This window comes from Panicum virgatum, chromosome 6K, assembly GCF_016808335.1.
Source record: "Panicum virgatum strain AP13 chromosome 6K, P.virgatum_v5, whole genome shotgun sequence".
NCBI classification, from domain to species: domain Eukaryota; kingdom Viridiplantae; phylum Streptophyta; class Magnoliopsida; order Poales; family Poaceae; genus Panicum; species Panicum virgatum.
In genome coordinates this window covers 35,686,755-35,706,425 of record NC_053141.1, presented here as the reverse complement: position 1 = coordinate 35,706,425, position 19,671 = coordinate 35,686,755, and the positions used below count along the sequence as shown (strand labels likewise).

At 49.5% G+C, this 19,671-nt stretch overlaps 1 protein-coding gene, 2 long non-coding RNA genes and 2 pseudogenes across 3 annotated transcripts; 2 read left to right on the top strand and 3 right to left on the bottom strand.

Annotated features, from left to right (window-relative positions):
* Positions 1–564: 564 nt before the first annotated feature.
* LOC120639191 (xyloglucan galactosyltransferase XLT2-like) lies at positions 565–2,572 on the bottom strand. Its single transcript, XM_039915196.1, has one exon. It carries the CDS (start codon positions 2,493–2,495, stop codon positions 807–809), a length of 1,689 nt encoding a protein of 562 aa, XP_039771130.1. The 5' UTR covers positions 2,496–2,572; the 3' UTR covers positions 565–806.
* A 3,715-nt stretch (positions 2,573–6,287) lies between these two features.
* Positions 6,288–8,278, bottom strand: LOC120639190 (annotated as a pseudogene).
* Positions 8,279–8,488: 210 nt separating this feature from the next.
* LOC120712365 lies at positions 8,489–10,745 on the top strand. The gene is made up of 2 exons (XR_005690860.1): positions 8,489–9,032; positions 10,360–10,745. It is a non-coding gene; the product is annotated as an uncharacterized LOC120712365 (long non-coding RNA).
* Positions 10,194–10,827, bottom strand: LOC120712366. Its single transcript, XR_005690861.1, has 2 exons — positions 10,722–10,827; positions 10,194–10,561 (listed from the first exon to the last, which is right to left on the bottom strand). It is a non-coding gene; the product is annotated as an uncharacterized LOC120712366 (long non-coding RNA).
* Positions 10,828–17,254: 6,427 nt separating this feature from the next.
* On the top strand, positions 17,255–18,597 carry LOC120712364 (annotated as a pseudogene).
* Positions 18,598–19,671: the final 1,074 nt, after the last annotated feature.

Sequence of the window (19,671 nt, the reverse complement as noted above, 5' to 3'; positions counted from 1 at the left end):
AAAGGTTCTTCCCAAGCAATCTTCAGCGGTTCTCTGTATTTTTTTTCGCGACCGTGCCTGAGCACATTTTTTATTAAGAGGAGAAAAGAAAAAATTACAAGAGGCCGAGCTCCAGAGCAAAGTAGCATCGAGTTTTGCTACTACTTCCTCCAGGCGCGACAGAGGGAGAATATAGATAGTGAAATTAGAGCAAAGGTCAATGGACACGATCACGCGACAATTCAGGTGTGTGAGAGGACCATAGCGCCAGGATCCAGTTGGCCTCTCTGTCAACCAAAGTACACGGGTGCTTGTTACCTGACATGAACATGACATCCACGGAGCCAATTTCATTCGCAGTTGAATTGTGAAATTTGGCAAAATTTAGCGAAACAAAATAGATGATGAGTCATGAGTTTGATTGTATCAACTTGATCTAGTCATATATCTTGTACCATTGGCGCTCATACGAGTTTTCATCGCCGTTGAATCCGGCCATGACCCCACCTTCTAGATCCTGCAGAGCGAATCCAGCCCCTTTGGACAACTGCAATTAACACCGGCGCATCGACCATGGCAGTGTAGCAGTAAACAACACGCTACTGACCATTATCTTAAACCCTGGGTAGCAGTAAACAACGCGCTCCCGTGTTCGACAGGAAGTCATCAGGAACCATCTCCCTTTTCTCGATTTAACGGTCTGTGATTGTTTGACCCCGGCGGCCCGGCCCATGCTTGTTCAGCTCTCCGTGATCCGAGATGCAGCAGAAATCAATCGATGCTTCGAGCCATTTTTTAAACTAGTAGACGCTTCAAGGTCTTCGGTTTTAGTTCAGGGATTTCTGCAAGGTCTTGCGTATTGATGCCGATGCTTCGGGAAGGGCGGTTTTTATGTGTGACGAAGCTGGGGGGTCTTGGTTTTTGCCGGCGGCGCCCCGGCCGCTCGCCGCCGCTGATCCATTTTTGCCGTCAGAATGAGGCGCCGCCGCCGTCGATTCGACGTCGACACGCCGGGCGACGAATGGGCCTTCCGGGTGCAAGTGCGATTGACCTTCACGCGGCACGATGCTCCCCCGGCGCCGTCGCATCCGCTCCAGCACGCCGCCCAGCGCCACATCCAGCGCGTCCTCCATGCCGTCGCCGAGTCCGTCGGACGACGGCGACGCGTACACGAGCCGCGGGATCATCTCCACCACGCGCTCCTGCATCCGCCGCGCCCGCCGCTCGCTGATCCCCTCCAGCACGTCGCGCACGCTGACGTTGCCCGCGCGCAGCGCGCGCCGGTCGATGAACACGGACCACTCCCCCCTGTCGCCGCGCGGCCCCGGCGGCAGGTACCACCGGTACTGGTCGTACGCGGTCCGCCGCCAGAAGAGCACCGGCACGGCGCCGGCCACCATGCAGTCGAACATGGACCGCCGCGTGAAGCTGTCCCCGCGCGGCTGCAGGCAGAAGCGCGAGTCCAGGAACAGCTCCAGCACCGCCGCGCCGTTGTCGGTGCACCGCGTGCCGCGGCAGTCGACGGCGCGGCAGCGCTCGCTCCCGGCGTCCTCGCACTCCTCCAGCAGCACCCCCCTGAAGTCGCCGCGGAACCCGGAGCGCGGCGCGCCGGCGAACCCGAAGAGCTTGCTGCGCCGGCGGGAGAGCACGTGCCGCTGCCACGCGCGCACGTCGGCGGCGGCGCGGGGGTGGAAGCCCGTCGGGTACGGGACGCCGACGTCCATGGGGTCCAGCGTGTCGGCCTCGATGGCGAGGCGGGTGACGTTGGTCATCCCCGGCAGGACCACGAAGTTGGTGCCCCACCCGTCGTCGCCGTACCGGCGGAAGTCCCACGTGATGCGCCCCAGCGTGATGAAGTGGTCCCACCCGCCGGACCTCTGGAACGACGTCTGGTTCTGGAGCCACCGGAGCAGCCGCAACCCCGCCCTGTCGCGGTCGGCGGCGGTGGAGTTGTCCCCCCACAGGTGGCTGCCGACGTCGAGGCCGACGTAGAAGGGCACGTAGAACGCAGAGGCCTGCGACGGGTCGGTGGTGCGGCACCGGTGGGAGAGGAGGCGGCGGTGGACGATGACCTCGAGCTGGAACTGGTCGGTGTTGTACCAGCTGTGCAACGACACGTTCCGCGTGACGTTGAAGAAGACGGGCAGCGTGGCCGCCGCCTCGCCGAAGCCGCCGTTGGTTAGGTAGGGGCAGAACGAGTACCAGGGCCACAGGCTCTCGCAGTCGTCGACGAGGTCGTGGTTGAACTCCGGCGGGAGGTCGTAGACGTAGACGAGCCCCGCCTCGCACGCGCCGGCGTCGACCGCGCCGTTGGGCCAGGTGGTGTTCCTCCGGCCCGGCGCCGGGAGGAAGCGGGAGCTGGCGGGGGAGCCGAGGAGGGACCAGAAGAGCACGAGCTGGAGGACGAGGAAGGCGAGGAGCAGCAAGGACCCTCGCAGCAGCGCCGGCACCGGGGACGGAGTGGCGGCATCGAGCGGAGATCCCGGCGTCGAGGAGGGCTCCGGTGACTCGGGCATTGGGGGACCTTGGGCGTGAAAGGAGCGAGGCAGCAGAAACGGATTGTACAGAGTGTAGACAGTGCCTCAGATCCACTCTGAGGGGGAGGCAGAAGAATGCAATGCAACGATGCCATACGGAGGCAGCAGCCCCGTAAGAATGGATCTGAAGCAACGTGTGTGAGCAGTAGCTGCTGTCAGCTGATGACCGTGGATAGAGTAGATTATAGATGCAAGATTACTACTCCCTCCTTCCCCGTTTATAAGGCATGGTGGAACATGACACGGTCTTCTAAACAACACTTTGACCATTTATTTATCATATATTATATCACTTTTGATTATAAACTTATAATCATTGTAAAATATATTTGATTATGAATCCAATCATATGAAATTTGCATTATAAAAATAAAAATTTAATAGTCAAATTATTGGTCAAAGATGACAAGGTTTGAATCTTGATATACGTGTATGCCTTATAAACAGGGAAGGAGGGAGTAGTAGTCAATGATCAAAGCCGGCAGGAGGTGCAGGGTTTTGGCACTCCAATCGGAGTGGTAATATAAATGCAAGCTTGCTAACGTGCTTGGTTAACCGTGTCATACAAACAGTTTTTTTGATGTCATGTGGTGCTGTGAGGGCCTTGTTTGCATTCAAAGCGCTAGCTAGCGCTACAAAAGAATCTCGCATGCATGGTGTGTTAAATGAAGTCTATTTGCAAAATCTTTGCAGAGATGAGTGCAATTTTTCGCGACGAGTCTAATGATGGTAATTAATTGATGATTTGCTACAGTGACGCTACAGTACCATCCTCTAATCGCACGGTCAAATGCCTCATTAGATTCTTCAGGGTCATTAGCGCGGGGTTTTGGAATTGGTTTTGTAAACTGGCTTTATTTGACACCGTAATTAACGGTCAAAGTGTCACTATTCACTAACGCGCTACAAAACCAAACAGAGCCGAGATCTTCTTTCTTTTACCGCCAAGCTTCTGCATCCATCAGTGAATGGGATTGCTGCCCTGTCACAAGTTGAATGTCCGGTGCGATTTGCAAGTTTGCAACGGAGGAGCAACCAGTGTCGCACGAAATCTCATGGGTCATGGCTGCAGACCGAGACGCCCCAAGCGGCGATCAGTGACCTTGCCCTGCTGACGTCAAAAGCCGGCGGGGCTGGGGGTACTGTGCTACCACGACGAAGCCATAACCGACCAGACGAGATGTCGCGCCGAGAAAACAGAGGAGCGGAAAGGTGAAGTCGCCTTCGCCTCGTTCTGATTCCCGCACTTTACAGGAAAAAATGAGCTGCACCGGGGTACCGCAAGGCCCTCCACAGTGTGGAGTGGTGCATGAAAAAATTTGGATCCCACGGAGAAGAATTGGGCGTGGCTCCTGAAATCCTACAGTGTGCCGCTTGCTGGCCCACGTGATGGCAGCATGCCACAACTTTTTGCTCTGTTGTTGTAGGGCTTCCATCTTTGCTTCACGATTCTCTCTCTCCACAGTCTGAAATATATTTTCATCGTGAATGAGAATTGGTGCAAGAACGTTCACCGCTCCTGCTTTTTCAAGCACTAGCATCACTACTTGCGATGTGCCGAGTGGTGCTTGTATACTCTCCCTCTCTCCTTTTCTAGCTTCACTCTAGAGACAACACTGCAGAAGGCAGAAGCCGAGCTCATCCCGCTTGCGCCTCCATACGCCAAATCGAGGGGAGGTAGCGAGAAATGCTACGCAACGACGTGGCCCGGGCTCGCGTACCTGCGTGCCATCCCAACCACCGACGGCGAGCGGGGAGAGAGGCGACGGCGAGCGTGGCAGCGGAGGACCCGGACAGTGGGGGCGGACAGAGTGGACAGAGAGAGAGAGAGCCGAACGGAGAGAGCTCGAGGTTGCCACCACCGGATCTGCCGCAGCGGCTCCACAACCCGGCTCGGGGCGGAGAGGGCTCACCAGCGCTGGATCAGGGTGGAGAGGGCTCACCGGCGCTGGATCTGGCCGCCGCAGCAGCTCCTCGCACCATGGCCCCTACTCGCCGAGCCCCTGCGCACCACGACCACTGCTCGCCGAGGCCTTCCTCACCAGAGCCCCTATGCGCCGCGGCCCCTGCCCGCTGAAGGCCCTGTGCGCCGCAACCCTTGCGCATTGAGGCTCGGAGCACTATCTGGCCCTCCATCGGAGCTCCATGGGGAGCAGGGGAGGAGACTAGATGGAGGGGGGAGGGGGGGGGCGGCGGCGCAGGGATCCGACCACCTAGATCTGCCACCGCCGCCCCCGTGCTGCCCGAAGCTTCTGTCGGGATAGACTGAGTGGAACGGGAGAAGAGAAGAGGGCAGGAGAGGAGAAAACGAGAGGAAGGCGCCAGGAGAGGAAATGAGGTGAAGATAAAATAGAAAAAGAAAAAAGAAATAAAGGGAAACAAAAAAAAGAAAAAGGAGAAAAAAGAAAGACACTATTATTATTTAATTAAAAAGTTGTATTACTAAAAGATACTGAAAAGAAAATTAGAGGAGGGGAGAAGAAAGGAGATAGTAGTTGGAAATGGATGAATAAAATATGTGATAAAGGATGATATAGAGTATGGATTGTAGAAATGAAGGAAAGCAATAAACTAAATGATCATATGCATGTGCCCATGCACAACTAAGGGCCTGTTTGTTTGAGCTAGAGTTTTTTTGAGCTTTTTCTAAAAAATTGCAGCTGACTTTTTGGTTCTGAAAATCCAACACTAGTTTTTAGAAGATGCGTTTAGTTTCCTAAGCTCAAAAGACCACGAAAAGCTCATAAAATTGAGTTTTTCTGCTTTCTATATAAACTCAGCTTTTTTGGGCTTCCATCTTTTCAAAAGCTGCACGAGAAGTTTGTTGTTTGTGTAAGTTTTTGACTTTTCACGCTGAGAAGCTGCCATAAAACTTAAACAAATATGCCCTAAATCTTCACCGAGTACACTCTCTTGTGGATAAACTTTGTTTAGAGGATTGGAGTGTGTGGTGATCATGTAATATTTAGTCCCTGTTACGTTTTGTTCAGTCTCCTTCCCGTTCGCAGCTTTCGAGTGGTTCCCTCATCTCCCTTCTGCACCCGTGTGTTCCTTGATTCTCATTTATGGTTACCTATTATAAACATATCAGTCGAGCTCACCTTTAACGGTTCTGCCGTAATTCATCTCAAAAAACTTAAAACATTATAATTGTACTCTTTGTATGATGGAGTAAGTACCATAAAGATAACTTCTTTTTTTTTGGTATCTCTTCCTTCTAACATGATCCCTTTAGCTTAACATATTATTATTAGTGCTCCCCATTTTCGGTGCATGCTTTGTCATCACAATGACAGCTAAATAAAAAACAATGCCGTGCAAGTGAAATGGACACTATCACACTAGTCAAGTGGAAAACTTGTGAAAGCCATCGAATGTTAACTGTATTGTTTTGGTACCTTTTATTTATGTGTGTATCATAGCGTCAGTTTGGTAGAGATCCACATGATTATGATTTTTGTATAGGAGCTGATTCTCTGAGATAAGTGATTCACCAGTTGAAAGCGATTCTCTATGATTTTCTAAAATTAACTACTGTAAATAGATACAGTACGAGAAGTGAATTAGGAGAAGCTAATTTTTTTCAGCTCTCAGCTCCTTAGTTCGTTTCATAATCATTTCACAAAATCAGCACAGAATCACTCGTGTCTTGAAAAACAGTTTGTAGAGCTTCTTCTGGATTTAGCCTAGAAGCTGCTCTGGGAGCTCTGCAAATGGGGGCATACTATTGCTTAATTGCTTAGAGTAAATATATATATAGTAAGGTTCCACGTCACTTGGCTATAATTGTGCTTTTACAAAGTCGCAAGTGGATGAGATATAAGTGGGTGGTGGAGAGACGACAAAAGTATTCGTCAGTTGTTTTGCTAAGGTCCCATGTCCAGCCGCTCCACTACATATTGTCTCTTTCTGCCACATGCTAACATTCGTCAAGCTGCTGGGTGAAACTAATTAAACAGAAAAGTTGAGCTATCAAACATGGAATTCTTCTCATGATCCTACGCCAAATGATGGTTCGAAATTGATCGGGGGAATATGAAAGGAAGAGAACTCCTCGGAATGCCATAACTGCACGGGTTGAGAATTATTTGAGACGGCTGCTCTGGATGGTGAGTGTTGATCGGTCGGTCCATCACCTGAGCCAGCTCCGGTGACTTCGATCACCGGATGCCGGCGTAGTCCGTGGGCCCGTACGGCTGCAGCCACTCGGCGAGGAATCCTGCCCCCTTCTTCCTCCTCGGGCTGTACCCCATGTCCCGGCACAGCTGGTCGTGGTACCACGTCGTGACGGCGTCGATGCACGACTTGGGGAAGAAGGCGCCGCTGCGCCGCCTGGCCCACCGCTCCCACTCCGCCACGCCGGGCAGGCGCACCGCGCCGTCGAGCAGGTGCGCCACCCACTTGGCCATCATCTCGTAAGGGTAGATGCTCGCGCCGCACTCGGCGTAGCCGACCACCGCCATCTGCGGTATCCGCGGGTGCACGCAGTGCCTGTAGAGAGGAAGCATGGCGTCGGAGGGCCGCCCCACGACGACCTCGCGGAACCGTGGCGACACGAACACGCCTCTCAGAAGCCGGTCGGCGTCGAAGCCGGTGGCGAGGATGACCACGTCGGCGTCGACGCGCTCGCCGCCGGCGCCGCCGTCCAGAACCACGCCGTCGGCGCAGAAGCCGCCGAATGAGCCGCCGCACCTCCTGAGCACGATGCTGCCTCGGTCCACCATGTCGTAGAACCTGTCCGGCAGCACGCCGGCCCGCCAGCCCAGCGCCGCCGCCGAGAAGCCGTGGCCCGGCACCATCCCGTGCTTCCGCATCGGCATGAGCATCTTGTAGTACGCCTCGGTCACCTTCCCTACCAGCCATCTCAGCGGGGTCAGCGCCGTGGCGAGAAGGCTCAAGGCCAACCCCTCGCCGGGCTTGTGAACCAGCAGCTCGGCCAGCCGACCGGTCGTCAGCTTCTCGAAGAAATCGTCAGCCCAGGTAAGATTGGGATCCACCATCCAGTTGGCCTCTCTGTAAACCAAAGTGCACGGGTGCTCGCTACCTGACATGACAGAATTGAATTTTGAAATTTGGCAAAATTTAGCGAAACAAAAGAGATGATGAGTCATGAGTTTGATTGTATCATCTTGATTTTGTTATCTTGTACCATTGGCTTCGGCGCACTGCGCGACGATATCCATTCCTGACTTGCCGGAGCCGACCACGACGACACGCTTGCCCCTGATCAGCTCGTCGGCGTCCGCGTGCGCCATGCGCGAGTAGTCCATGGAGTGGAGCACTTGACCTTGGAACACTTCGGGGCCTCCGATCCGGCGTGCTGCACGGTGAGCCGCCACTCGCCGGAGCCGTCGCCGAACGCCTCGCCGTTCCCGGACCACCGCTCCCAGGCCGCCACCTCCCGCTCCGACGGCCCGGCGTACTCGGCGCCGAGCACCCTGCTGCCGAACCTGACGCAGGCGAGGACGCCGAACAGCCGCGCGTAGGCGGCCATGTACGCCGCCACCTGGTCGTGGCGCAGGAACTCGTCGTCCGCCACGTCCGCCGGCCAGGGGAAGTCGGAGAACCGGAACGCGGCCGCCGGCGTCTGCAGCCTCGTGGACACCAGCGTCCGCGCCCACACGCCGCCGACGGAGTCGGTGGCCTCGAAGACCGCCGGCCGGAAGCCCTTGGCCAGCGCGTGCTTGCACGCCGTCAGCCCGCTCGGGCTGGCTCCGATGATCGCGACGCGTTTCTTCTTGACATCCATCTGCCGGTGCTTTCGTTCTCTCTGTTGGAGTGCTATAGAGCATGTGTTACCTTTAAGAATCGAAAGCTGGGTTTTTCCCTGAGCTCTCATTAGGCCACATAATCAAATTTTTTGCTGCCGTCCGATTCAGATCGGACGGAGTTCAGCACTGACTATATAAACACTAGCCGCCCGCTCCCCAATCCAGATACCTCTATCCATTTCTACAGCCACCGCGAACAGATCACTCTTGACATTTCCTCTTCCTCTTCCCAATTCCCATCAAATAAAAATCACCATCGCCCCTTCCACTCTCCACTCGCATATCATCGACGATGCGGCAGCCGGCACCAGCAGCACCCCTTCTATCAAAACTCCGAGCGGAGGGCGCAGGCGCTGGAGGTGACCATCGACACCGCCCCCTGCGCCGATCCGGCCGCGGCCTCCATCCCGCTGTACTCGAACCGTCGAACGGTCCCGAGTTTGTCGGCGGGCTCAGGCTAGGCTCGGGTCTCACGAGGACGGGGTGCGGACGGGAAGGGACCGCCGCAGACGTGCATGACGATGACGAACAACGGCGACGGCCAGCCGCCGGCGTGGGCGGTGAGCTCTTCCGTCCTCTTGGTAGCGAAGGTCACTGTCTTGGATGTGCATCCTGCATCCATCTGGTCGCTATCCTTCACTTCTTCCCCATCCTATGTCACCTTGCCAGAGCCGCCCCTGACGTTGCCTCTCCCACCCGCTGGCTACGACGTGCAAGTCCCATGATCGCTTCTCCTCCCTAGCAGGTTTGTTTGCTTGCAACGTGTTTGTAAAAATGCTCGAATGCTTCAGCCTTGTGGGATACCATTGGTTATGCAAAACACGAAGGTTCATTTCTTTGATACTATTTACACAAGTAAAATTTCGCCCAGACAACTACTTATGCTCCACTGATATGATTCTTGCCTTATTTACTATCTGCGTATGCACACCTCAATGTTCTCAGATCATGGAGTATGTGGGGATCATTTGTCTACCAAGCTGTATTTTCCTATCAAAATTTTAGTGGATCGGCTTAAATCTTAAACGGAGCCATCATTTCCTATTAACTTAATATACCTGTCACAAAAATGAATTAATTTCTTTGATTCGATAGAATATCTATGACTATAAACAGACTCATGAATTAATCATGTAAATATTGAATTATTTAAGACATTTTGTGAATCAAATTAGTAAGTGCCTCAGCAGATTATGAATATGTACATGTTTCTTGATTTCACATTTTAGTAAATTTGCACATAGATATTCAGTAAATGTTCCCACTGCAATTGGCTTGTGGTTCTAAATTGTCTCAGGCCGTGTTTAGTTCGAACGGAAATTTTTTTTGCGATGGAATCTTACTAATTTGAAGTACTAAATGAAGTCTATTTATAAAACTTTTTGCACAGATGGGTTGTAAATCGCGAGACTAATCTAATGATGCTAATTAATCCATGATTAATCAATAATTAGCGGATGGCTACTGTAGCATCATTGTTGCAAATCATGAATTAAGTAGGCTCATTAGATTCGTCTCCCGATTTACAGCCCATCAATCCAAAAAGTTTTGTAAATAGACTTCATTTAGTACTCCATGCATGTGTCGAAACATTCGATGTGACGTTTTTTGTGTGTTTACGGGGTTTACGGGCAGTGCCTCAGTACTAGCAGCTCCCAATCTGATTGTTGTTTCACACGTGACCTATGCTCCTACCTAAGTACCCGGGCATATCTATGGTGATAAGACTTTTGGGCACTGACGATACTTTCGTCTTTGTTCTTTATTTAAATGATCAATTAGAGTCCATTGCTCCATGTTGAGATTCATTCAATTTGTCTGCACGTGTTTTTCATCATTATGTTACAGCTAGCACCAACATAATTGATAATATCATATCGCCTATCCCCTCATTAATCTCTACGACTGCCCATTAAAATCAGTTCTTAATGCAAATCTAAATATAAATTTATCGCAATTATACAAATGCTGAAGTATCTCTTGTTCACTCGAGTATCTCTTTTTTCTATACTGCATCCTTTTGTTTACAACATTGATGCTGAATTATCAAAATCAAATCTTCTTTGGGATAGTTAATAATCTGGAGTTGCTGGGAAGGCAATGCAAATTGGATGGAATCATTTGTTGCAGATATATGTATTTAAGTATCAACCTGATAAGCTTCTGGAGGCTGGAGCTGGTTAAGGTGCCACCCTTCGTCCTCCTCCATAGTGTGCGGCATAGCCATGGCAGGTAGTGCTCCACACCCTCCTGCTGCTCTCAGGATGAAGGATACTTGCGAGCATATCACCAAAAAAAAAGCATAAATGAATGTTTCCATTATGAATTTCTCTGATGTAAAATGGAAAAGCAACTATCTGTTTTCTTACTTAGTCCATCACTATCTGTTCTATTAACTTATGTATAAGAAGACGTATACAATCAGCTTACTTACATGCAGACGCATTGCATTCTTCCACTTGCGCGACAACTATGAATACTGCCGTTGCTTTGTTAGGCTCTCTCTCTTTCACACTTGCTAACAGATTCCATGATCTAAACTGACTAAAATTGTGAAGCTCGTGAACCCCGCACATCATCAATATTGGTATAAACATTGGTCACCACTGGTATCTCAAGGGTGGCGGGGCAACGCCGCGCCCCAGGCTTTCTAGTGCTCTGGAATTCGAAGCAATCAATATTAGGCGACCACCGCGTGAGGGTAGCTTAATTAGATGTGGTTAATTTTTTTAACTTGTTTATCTAGAATTCGAGTCTTTTACTCAGTACGACCGTTGTTTCAGTGCTAAAAACATGACCAGAAAAAAAAACTCAACCAGGCCCACTCCGTTTTTGAAGAGGAAGCTTCTTTGGCCGGCGAGCAGAATTTTTTAACCTAACCTCAGCCTTGAAATTCCTACTCCCAGTCACGCACCGTTCGAGGCACTGTGTGGTAGAAAGTGCAGGACTCCATTGTATTGGAATGAGACAGGAGAAAGCCAATCGTTCGGCCCGGAGATCATCAAGGAGGCCGAACAACAAGTGTAGGTTGTCAGAGAGAATCTGAAAGTGGAACAGTCTAGACAAGAGCTATGCAGACACTCCATGTAGAGAGCTGACATTTGAAGAAGAAGAGTATGTGTATATGAAAGTGTCACCAATCAGAGGTCTGCACAGATTCAAGGTCAAGGGGAAGCTGTCACCTAGCTACATTGGTTCGTTCAAGATCTTGACACAGAGTAAGAGGATACGGATGTGTAAGGTTCAGTGGAGTCACCATGCAGAGGATGATGCAACTTGGGAACGAGAGGATGAGTTACAGGCAGAATTTCCCTAGCTCTTTGCTAACCCAGCCGAATCTCGAGGACGAGATTCCTTTTAAGGGGGTAGGTTTGTAGCACCCGCATTTTCAATTTAGGCACCCAAATAATTTTTGTTAGATTTATCATAGCTTCGATAAGTTTTTATTTAATTTATCTTGAATTTAGAGCATTTATCGCAAATTAAATAGATTACTTAGATATAAAAATAAATATAAGGTTATATAGGTCTTGAGCATTCATACCGCCTTTGCATTTGTTTTCATGCTTGTTGTTCAACTTGAATTTGAATTTAAATTGAATTTGTTTATTTCAATTGCAAAATGGAAAACCTCTCTCTCTCCCTTCTAGCCCAGCCCAGTTTTCCTTTTCTTCTTCTCAGCCCGGCCCGCAGGTCTCTTCCTCTCTCTCCCTTTCTTCTATTCCGCCAGCCCAAAACTCCTCCCCCGGCCCAACTCGCGCACCAGGCCCGATCCACCTCTTCCCCCTCTCGCTCTCTCGCCGACAGGCGAGCCTCGCCTGTCAGCTCCGCCTTCCTCGCGACGCCAGGCTCTGGTTCGAGCCTGAGCTCGACCCCGGCCGCATCGACGCCCGCACGCCTAGGTCAGCCCTTGACCCTATAAAAGGGACCCCGCGGCCCCATTGACCCGTCATCCCAGCCGTCGCCGCCGCCTCTGCTCCCATCAACCCTAGCTCGCACCGCAGCCTTCGTCGACCTCCGAGTCATGCACCGCGCCTTCGTTCCGCCGCCATTCCTCGACCACCTCACCGCCCGGAGCTTCGCGTGGTGGTATAAACTCTCTTCGTCCCCTTTTCCCTTTTTCTTCCTTGCCGTCGATCTCGGAATCGCTCATCGGAGCTCCGCCGAGTCGCTCCGCCGCTGTGTGTTCCTTTTGCTAGGTAACCTTGCCCCGCTAAGCCTCTAATCGAGTTCGCCATGCTGCGCGCTCGCCTCTCATCCAAACCCGAGCCCGAACCGAACCCGGACGGCTATATTCGGCCAATGCCGGCGAGCCTGCCGCCGCGTCCCTCGCCGCCGGCGCCTTTGCACCGCCGCCTTCGCCCCACTTCGCCCAACTGAACCCTTAGATGAGTTCGTGGTCTCGCGTTCTACCTCCCAGTCCAATCCCGAGTCGAAACCGAGGCCGGGGCCGAGTTCGGCCAATGCTAGCGAACTCGCCGCCGCACAGCCTCACCGCCGGCGCCCAGCGCCGCCGCCTCCACCCCCAAACGCCTTGAGCCATTAGATCTTGATCCGACAGACGAGATTAGATCCGCCCGAGGTCAACCCAACCCATACCGGTCAACCCAAGAAAATTTGCAAAGGAGCCCCTCGGTTTAGTGCGAATCAATCCGCAATCCACCGTAGGTCAAAAGTAATTATGAAATAGTCCTTTTCTTTTCTATTTTAGCCCCTGCATTTTTGTAAAATAGAACCTACCCTCCCTGAGTTGTAGTTTAGCCTTATAGCCCCTGCGGTTAAGGTTTAATTACATTTAGATCCCTAGTTTCTTTACCCAGAGCCCTTTTTCTTTCCAGTTTATCGCAGATAAGCCCTTAGAGCCACGTTTTAGCCATAACTTTCTCGTTTTAACTCCGTTTTTGCTGATTCTTGCGCTCACGCGATTGTTGTAGTGTGTACAGTAGATTGGTAGCCTTGTTTTGTACTGTTTATATTGATTGGTGTACTGTTTCTTATTTGTTGTACTTGGTTGCTTGTATGTACGTGTGTGATGTGATAGACGGTGCACCTTTCGAGGATTATCAAGAGCAAGGCTTTGACAACGCTGAGCAGCAGCAGCACTTTGAGCAAGGCAAGTGGACCCCTTGATCATACTTGTTGTCCCATAATTTATCATTTAATTCACATTTACTTTATATGCCATGCATGAGTCTATAATCTGATGGGTCCCAATTTAAGGATATGCCCAGTTATTTACTTTTCCTACCTTGATCAAACGTGGGTTTACTTTACTGTTGTAGCTATGCTAGTTGCTCTTACTAGATTAAGGTTGTCACCTTGGAAACATTGATATACTTGTTTACTTCATGTTCCGGTTTACCTGTTGTTATAACAAGATCATATGCTTTAATTGGAACATGGAGAACCACCCAGGAAAACAGTGCAACCACAATATTACATGGCTCTGATCTTGGCTAATTAATTAGAGACTCTAGCTTTTGACAATCTTACCGAAAGGGCAAGAGGAGATGCATCGTTGGGGTATAGCTCAGTCCTCTTGAGGCAATGATTTTGTTTAGGGTCCTTGGCTAAGGTACCTCCTCATTAGGAAGTGTTATGACCACTTTGACTTGAAACCTTAGTGGATTGTCATCGGTTAGGGAATCTTTGTAAAGGCCTTGTAGTGAATCCCTAGTCACTCACCAAAGGAAGTGTTTAAGGGCTTTACAAACCCGGACAACATGGGAAACACGAAGTGTGGGTAAAGTGTACAACCTCTGCAGAGTGTAAAACTGATATATCAGTCGTGTTCGGCTTGGACCCTCACATGATAATTGAACTTGAAGATGATTTAAATCATTGTTGTTTATTTATGTTGTTCAGTTCTTTACTTCAGTTATATACTAGTGGGTTTAATGGTATAAACTTGAACTTAGTTAATGCTTGCTCATTAAAACTTGATTAACTAAAAGTGCTTATTGCAGTCAAACCATGTCAGCCAATCCTTGACTTAGCCTTGCATGTAGTATAAATTCTCCCCACCACTTGTTGAGTACCAACCATAAGAGTACTCACCCTTGCATATCGCTGTTCAGACCAAGATAATTGCCCGGAGTTCCCAGAAGACTTCGAGGAGTACTAGGCGTATGTCTCCCAGTCATATGCCTGTGAAGACGATGTTCCGCTGTTACTCTGAGTCGTTTATCATTCATTATGTTTAAGACTGTCGGTCTTGTAATAAAGTACTATTTACTCTCTTTTGTTATGGCATTGTAATGATATTTCACTTTATAAGTCTATCATATGTGTGTGAACTTGATCCTGTCGCACATATGAGATGCATCCGATTTTTTTCTTAAACCGGATGTGACACCGCACCCCACCCACCACGCGCTAGCAGCAACTCTGGCGCCGCGACACTACTTCGGCCTGGGTTTGGCCAGTGTGGGGAGAGAAGGATCAAAAGATAATGGGTGACGTAGGGAGAAAGAAGGGACGCGTACCTTTTTCCCCAGCCAGTATGTTATGTAAAGAATGGCAATAGTGGGTAATTTCACCCCAACTCCATGAGATGTCTATAACAAATGTTTTTGGAGCACCCCTTGAGGAGCTCTAAGAAAAATATGGAGTTGGCTCCCAACTTTAGGTTTTTTTTCTGAAGTTGGGGTTGTTGGAGCCGGATGCGTTTGACATTACGTGTTGGTGGAGTTCTTGGAGTTGAGATCTCCCAAACACCCCTAAGATTGGATCCAAGTGAATAAATTTAAATTTTTATTCTCATGGAACAATGTGTTTCGGTCATTGGAGGAGTTGGGGCCGAGCGTCCAGCACACCAAAATTTAAATTCCTCGTGATGGGCTGGCTCTAAAATTCGCTCTCACCGGGAGTCGAATCCACGACCGAAGGAGTGCTACCGCTGGAGCCATCTAATGTAATCAGCTAGATGCCTGTTTGCAACAACATAACCAGAGATAGCAAGAAGTGTATATATATGGTGACTTGCGAATTTCAACTTCTCCGGATGCATTTATCTGGACGAGTTTGTGTCGCTGTACCAAGTATGGTGCTCTTGTAAAGTTGTACCTCACTTATCGTGTTCCTCCCTATTCTTCAACTTACATTAGAAATATAAAATCTATATAGGAGGTGCTTTACTTTTTCTCTTAAATGATTTCGAAGTGATGCTGGTGAAAACAAAATTAGAGTAGTAGTGTTGTTTCTGTCCTCAACATATATAAGGAAATTTTTGCTCTAAAATCGACTGATTTCCGTTAATATGGTACTACCAGTACACGCAATTCCAAGTCATCCCTCTAAAGTTCAATGGCCAAAATATCTAGCCAGTGACGTCCCTTTGAAGCGTGTGATGGACGTACTGCGAATGAGTGGCCAGCTTCTTTTAAGGAAAAGCTAAACACCACTATGTTTTTTTATTGCCAACCAGCACATACTAGTATGTCTTTGTCCAACTTATTACTCGCCGCCAAGATGTATCTGTGCTTAGTCTTATTGTGAGATGAGATAACAAAAAATTAATGTTTTTTTACTAGGCCACGGAACCTGGTTTTAATTAACAAAAATAAATGTGTATTTAGCGCTTTCAACACTTGATTTTTGTTCATACCCACAAATATTGGAATTACAGTTAGGCCCCCTTTGGAACCTTGGAATTCAATTCCATTCTAATAATCATAATCTAGACACTAATCTACTAGCTAATATGATTACATACGAATATATTTATATACTATTTTGGCCATATGAGAGAGATACGTATGTGCTATGGTTCTACTATAGAGGAGAGAACAAAAAAGATTGATATAAGTTACGGAATATAGAAACATAGCTTAGTGTTGTATAGAATCAATTTTCATCTCCCACCTGCAGCATAGACTTATATCTAAACTTTGAAAAGTGGTGGGCCATTAAATTCTAAGCTGAATAGCTTAGTTCATTAAGTAGCTGAATATAGAAACATCACATGCAGTTAATATCACATATTCTCATGGTACATCCATCACAAACATCGCACGTATAGCTAAAATATCACATAATATTCAAATTTAGTCCACAAATCCGAGTCGAACATCCACAAGCACCCAACATCGACAAGTCCTTGGCACTCGGCAAATGCTTCTTTTTTTTTGCCGAGTGTGCTATTTTTTGCACTCGGCAAAAACGTGTGTTTGCCGAGTGCTCGTGGTTGTGCACTTGGCAAAAAAAAAATTGCACTCGGCATATAACAGGTTTCGGTAGTGTGTGTTTGATTCCACTATTTTGGAGCGTCATCCGATCACGGTGTGACCTCTGATAGCCATACATGTGTTTGTTTGAGTTGCCCTTTGTAAACGGTTTGCATGGTGTAAAGGCTCATTAAAAGAAATCAAACCAGGTACTGTAATAAGCTGCCGCTGAGGTGGTCACGGCGTATTGGTTGCTTTTGCTTCAAGTTCCACAGGCACAGCATATTTTATATTATATTTGTGCAATGCTATATATAAAAAAATATATGCCTAGCAAGCTTGATTAATTAGCATTCCAACACAAAGAACGAAGGACCTCGTGCAAACCCGTGCAAACCTACTAAACAAAGTTTCAAAAAATTCTGAAAAAAATCATAAATGTGCTTCTAATATTACATCATATATATATATATAATTTCATGGTCAAATTCGTCTTACTCTAGAAGTTACAAAAAAGACAAATTTGAGATGCATTTGAACCATTATTGTTGTCAGAAAATTTGTCTTTTTTGTAACTTTTAGAGTAAGACGAATTTGACCATGAAATTTTATATATAGATGAGGTAAGCTGAGAAGCACATTCATGATTTTTTTCAGAATTTTTTGAAACTTTGTTTAGTAGGTTTGTATGGGTTTGCACGAGGTCCTTGGTTTGCACTAGATACGTTGCCAAGAACGAAAGCACTGACAAATGGATGTCAAGAAGAAACGCGTCGCGATCATCGGAGCCGAGGAGCTCCATGGAGTACTCGCGCATGGCGCACGCGGACGCCGAGGAGCTCATCAGGGGCAAGCGTGTCATCGTGGTCGGCTCCGGCAAGTCAGGGGTGGACATCGTCGCCCAGTGCGCACAAGTCAACGGTGAGACTGAGACACCATTGCGTGTGTAGAAAGGCATCGGAGAAATGATGCTTGGCGTATCTGGGGGGTGTTTTGTCAAAGTTCACAATCCAATGACGAAAATGTTTGTTCACCGGTGATTGTCAGGTAGCAAGTACCCGTGTACCATGGTGGACAGACATGCCAACTGGGCGGTGGATCCCAATCTAACCTGGGCTGCGTTCTTCGAGAAGCTGATGACCAGCCGGCTGGCCGAGATGATGGTTCGCAAGCCCGGAGAAGGGCTGGCCCTGCACGGTGCTCGCGCCCGTCAGGTGGCTGATAGCCATGGCGACCGAGGCGTACTACAAGGCGCTCATGCCGATGCGGGAGCACGGGACGCTGCCGGACCACAGCTTCTCGGCGGCGATGCTGGGCTGGCGGATCAGCGTGCTTCCCGACAGGTTCTCCGACATGGTCGACGACGGCGGCATCGCGCTCCGGAGGTGCGACGCCTTCAGCTTCTGCGCCGACGGCGTGGTCCTGGACTGCGCCGGCGAGCGCGTCGACGCCGACGTGGTCATCCTCGCCACCGGCTTCGACGCCGACCGGCTCCTCAATGGCGTGTTCGTGTCGCCCCGGTTCAGCGAGATCGTCGTCGGGCGGCCCTCCGACACCATGCTGCCTCTCTACAGGCAGTGCGTGCAGCCGCGGATACCGCAGATGGCGGTGGTCGGGTATGCGGAGAGCGCGGCGAGCATCTACCCCTACGAGATGATGGCCAAGTGGGTGGCGCACCTGCTCGACGGCGCGGTGCGCCTGCCCGGCGTGGCGGACATGGAGCGGAGCGTGGAGTGGGAGCGGTGGGGGCGGTGGGCCAGGCGGCGCAGCGCCGCCTTCTTCCTCAAGTCGTGCATCGCCACCATGACGACGTGGTACCACGACCAGCTGTGCCGGGACATGGGGGACAGCCCGAGGAGGAAGAAGGGGGTAGGGCTCGTCGCCGACTGGCTGCAGCCGTACGGGCCCACCGACTACGCCGACATCCAGTGATCCATCGTCGGCGCTCGCCTGTGTGATCCTCATTCAAACACGCATTCATTCTCTGTTAGCACGATAAAATGCGAAGGTCATCATCACTATCTTATTGTTTTGCCTGTATTATGAAATTTGACGCGATAATGCGGCAAATAAATCACTGTTATAAATAGAACCTCAGTTTGTGCTGTGCTGATTCATAATAAGCGAAATCGATCCAAGCTCAAACTGGCAGTATGATTGTATGAAAGTGACATCGTATACTCACGAAACCACGAGGGATCTTCAAAAGAAAAAAAAATCTGGTTTACTTCTGAAGAAACGTGTTCTAGGACCCGAACTAGCTCAAGCTACCGCCACAGAACATGGCTTTACTCCTGCCACGTCGTCACTTCCGGTCACCTAGAACTAGAAACCTGTAGTGCCGCCGGCCACAGGTGGTGGAGAACATCCGGTGAGCGGTGGAAGGGTGGGGCATCACTGTGAGTACGACAACGAAGCCCGTGCGTGGTGGCGAGTGGCAGAGGCCGTCGCCGGAGGCTGAACTGGAGGACGGTGCGAGGGCAAATGGCACCGCAATTTGAGGAATTTCATGAGGAAGAAGATGATGCGTTCGTGGGCTGGTTGTTGAGGAGTTGGGCTGCTTCTTCGGGTGATTGTTGGTTTATCGCGCTTTTTTCTTTTTTATATTTAAAAAAAATAAAATTTCAAAAATATATGTCCGTTTTGAAATATTTCAAAACTACCCCGGTCGCCCCCCCATAGGGCAACAGACCCTAATTGTAATTTTTTTCTTCAAATTTGCAACGAGGTCACTGGCAAAAAAATGCAAGGGGGCCTGTCGCCCCCCTCGGGCGACCACTGGGCCCCGCCCACAGGCGCGGCAGGGGGGCCTGTCCCCCCCCCCCCTTGGGCGACCGGGGCTCCCTCCCGTATATAAGCATTCTACCCCCATTTCCTCCTCATTTGAGCCCAAAAATTCCACCAAAAATCCAGAAAAAAAGAGAGGGGTGAGGAGAAGGGAAGCGGCGAAGCCCTGCCGGATTCTGCACTTGTGATCTACAGGTTAGTACATTTAGTTTATGTATTTTTCCATTCGTATTGTAGAGTAATTTAATTTAATTAGTGCTATAGTAGAACCATTTAAGTAGGAGTTTAATGATACTTTCGTTTTTAGTTACGTAGTAGTAAATTAGTTTAGAAAATTAGTACTACACATTTATTATTACAATTGCAGTACTATTAGAGATATGTTTATAAATTAATTACGATTTAGAACAGAATTTGGCATATGCAGTATAG

Coding starts and splice junctions, on each gene's coding strand:
- LOC120639191 (XM_039915196.1), bottom strand. CDS start 2,495: ATGCCCGAGTCACCGGAGCCCTCCTCGACGCCGGGATCTCCGCTCGAT.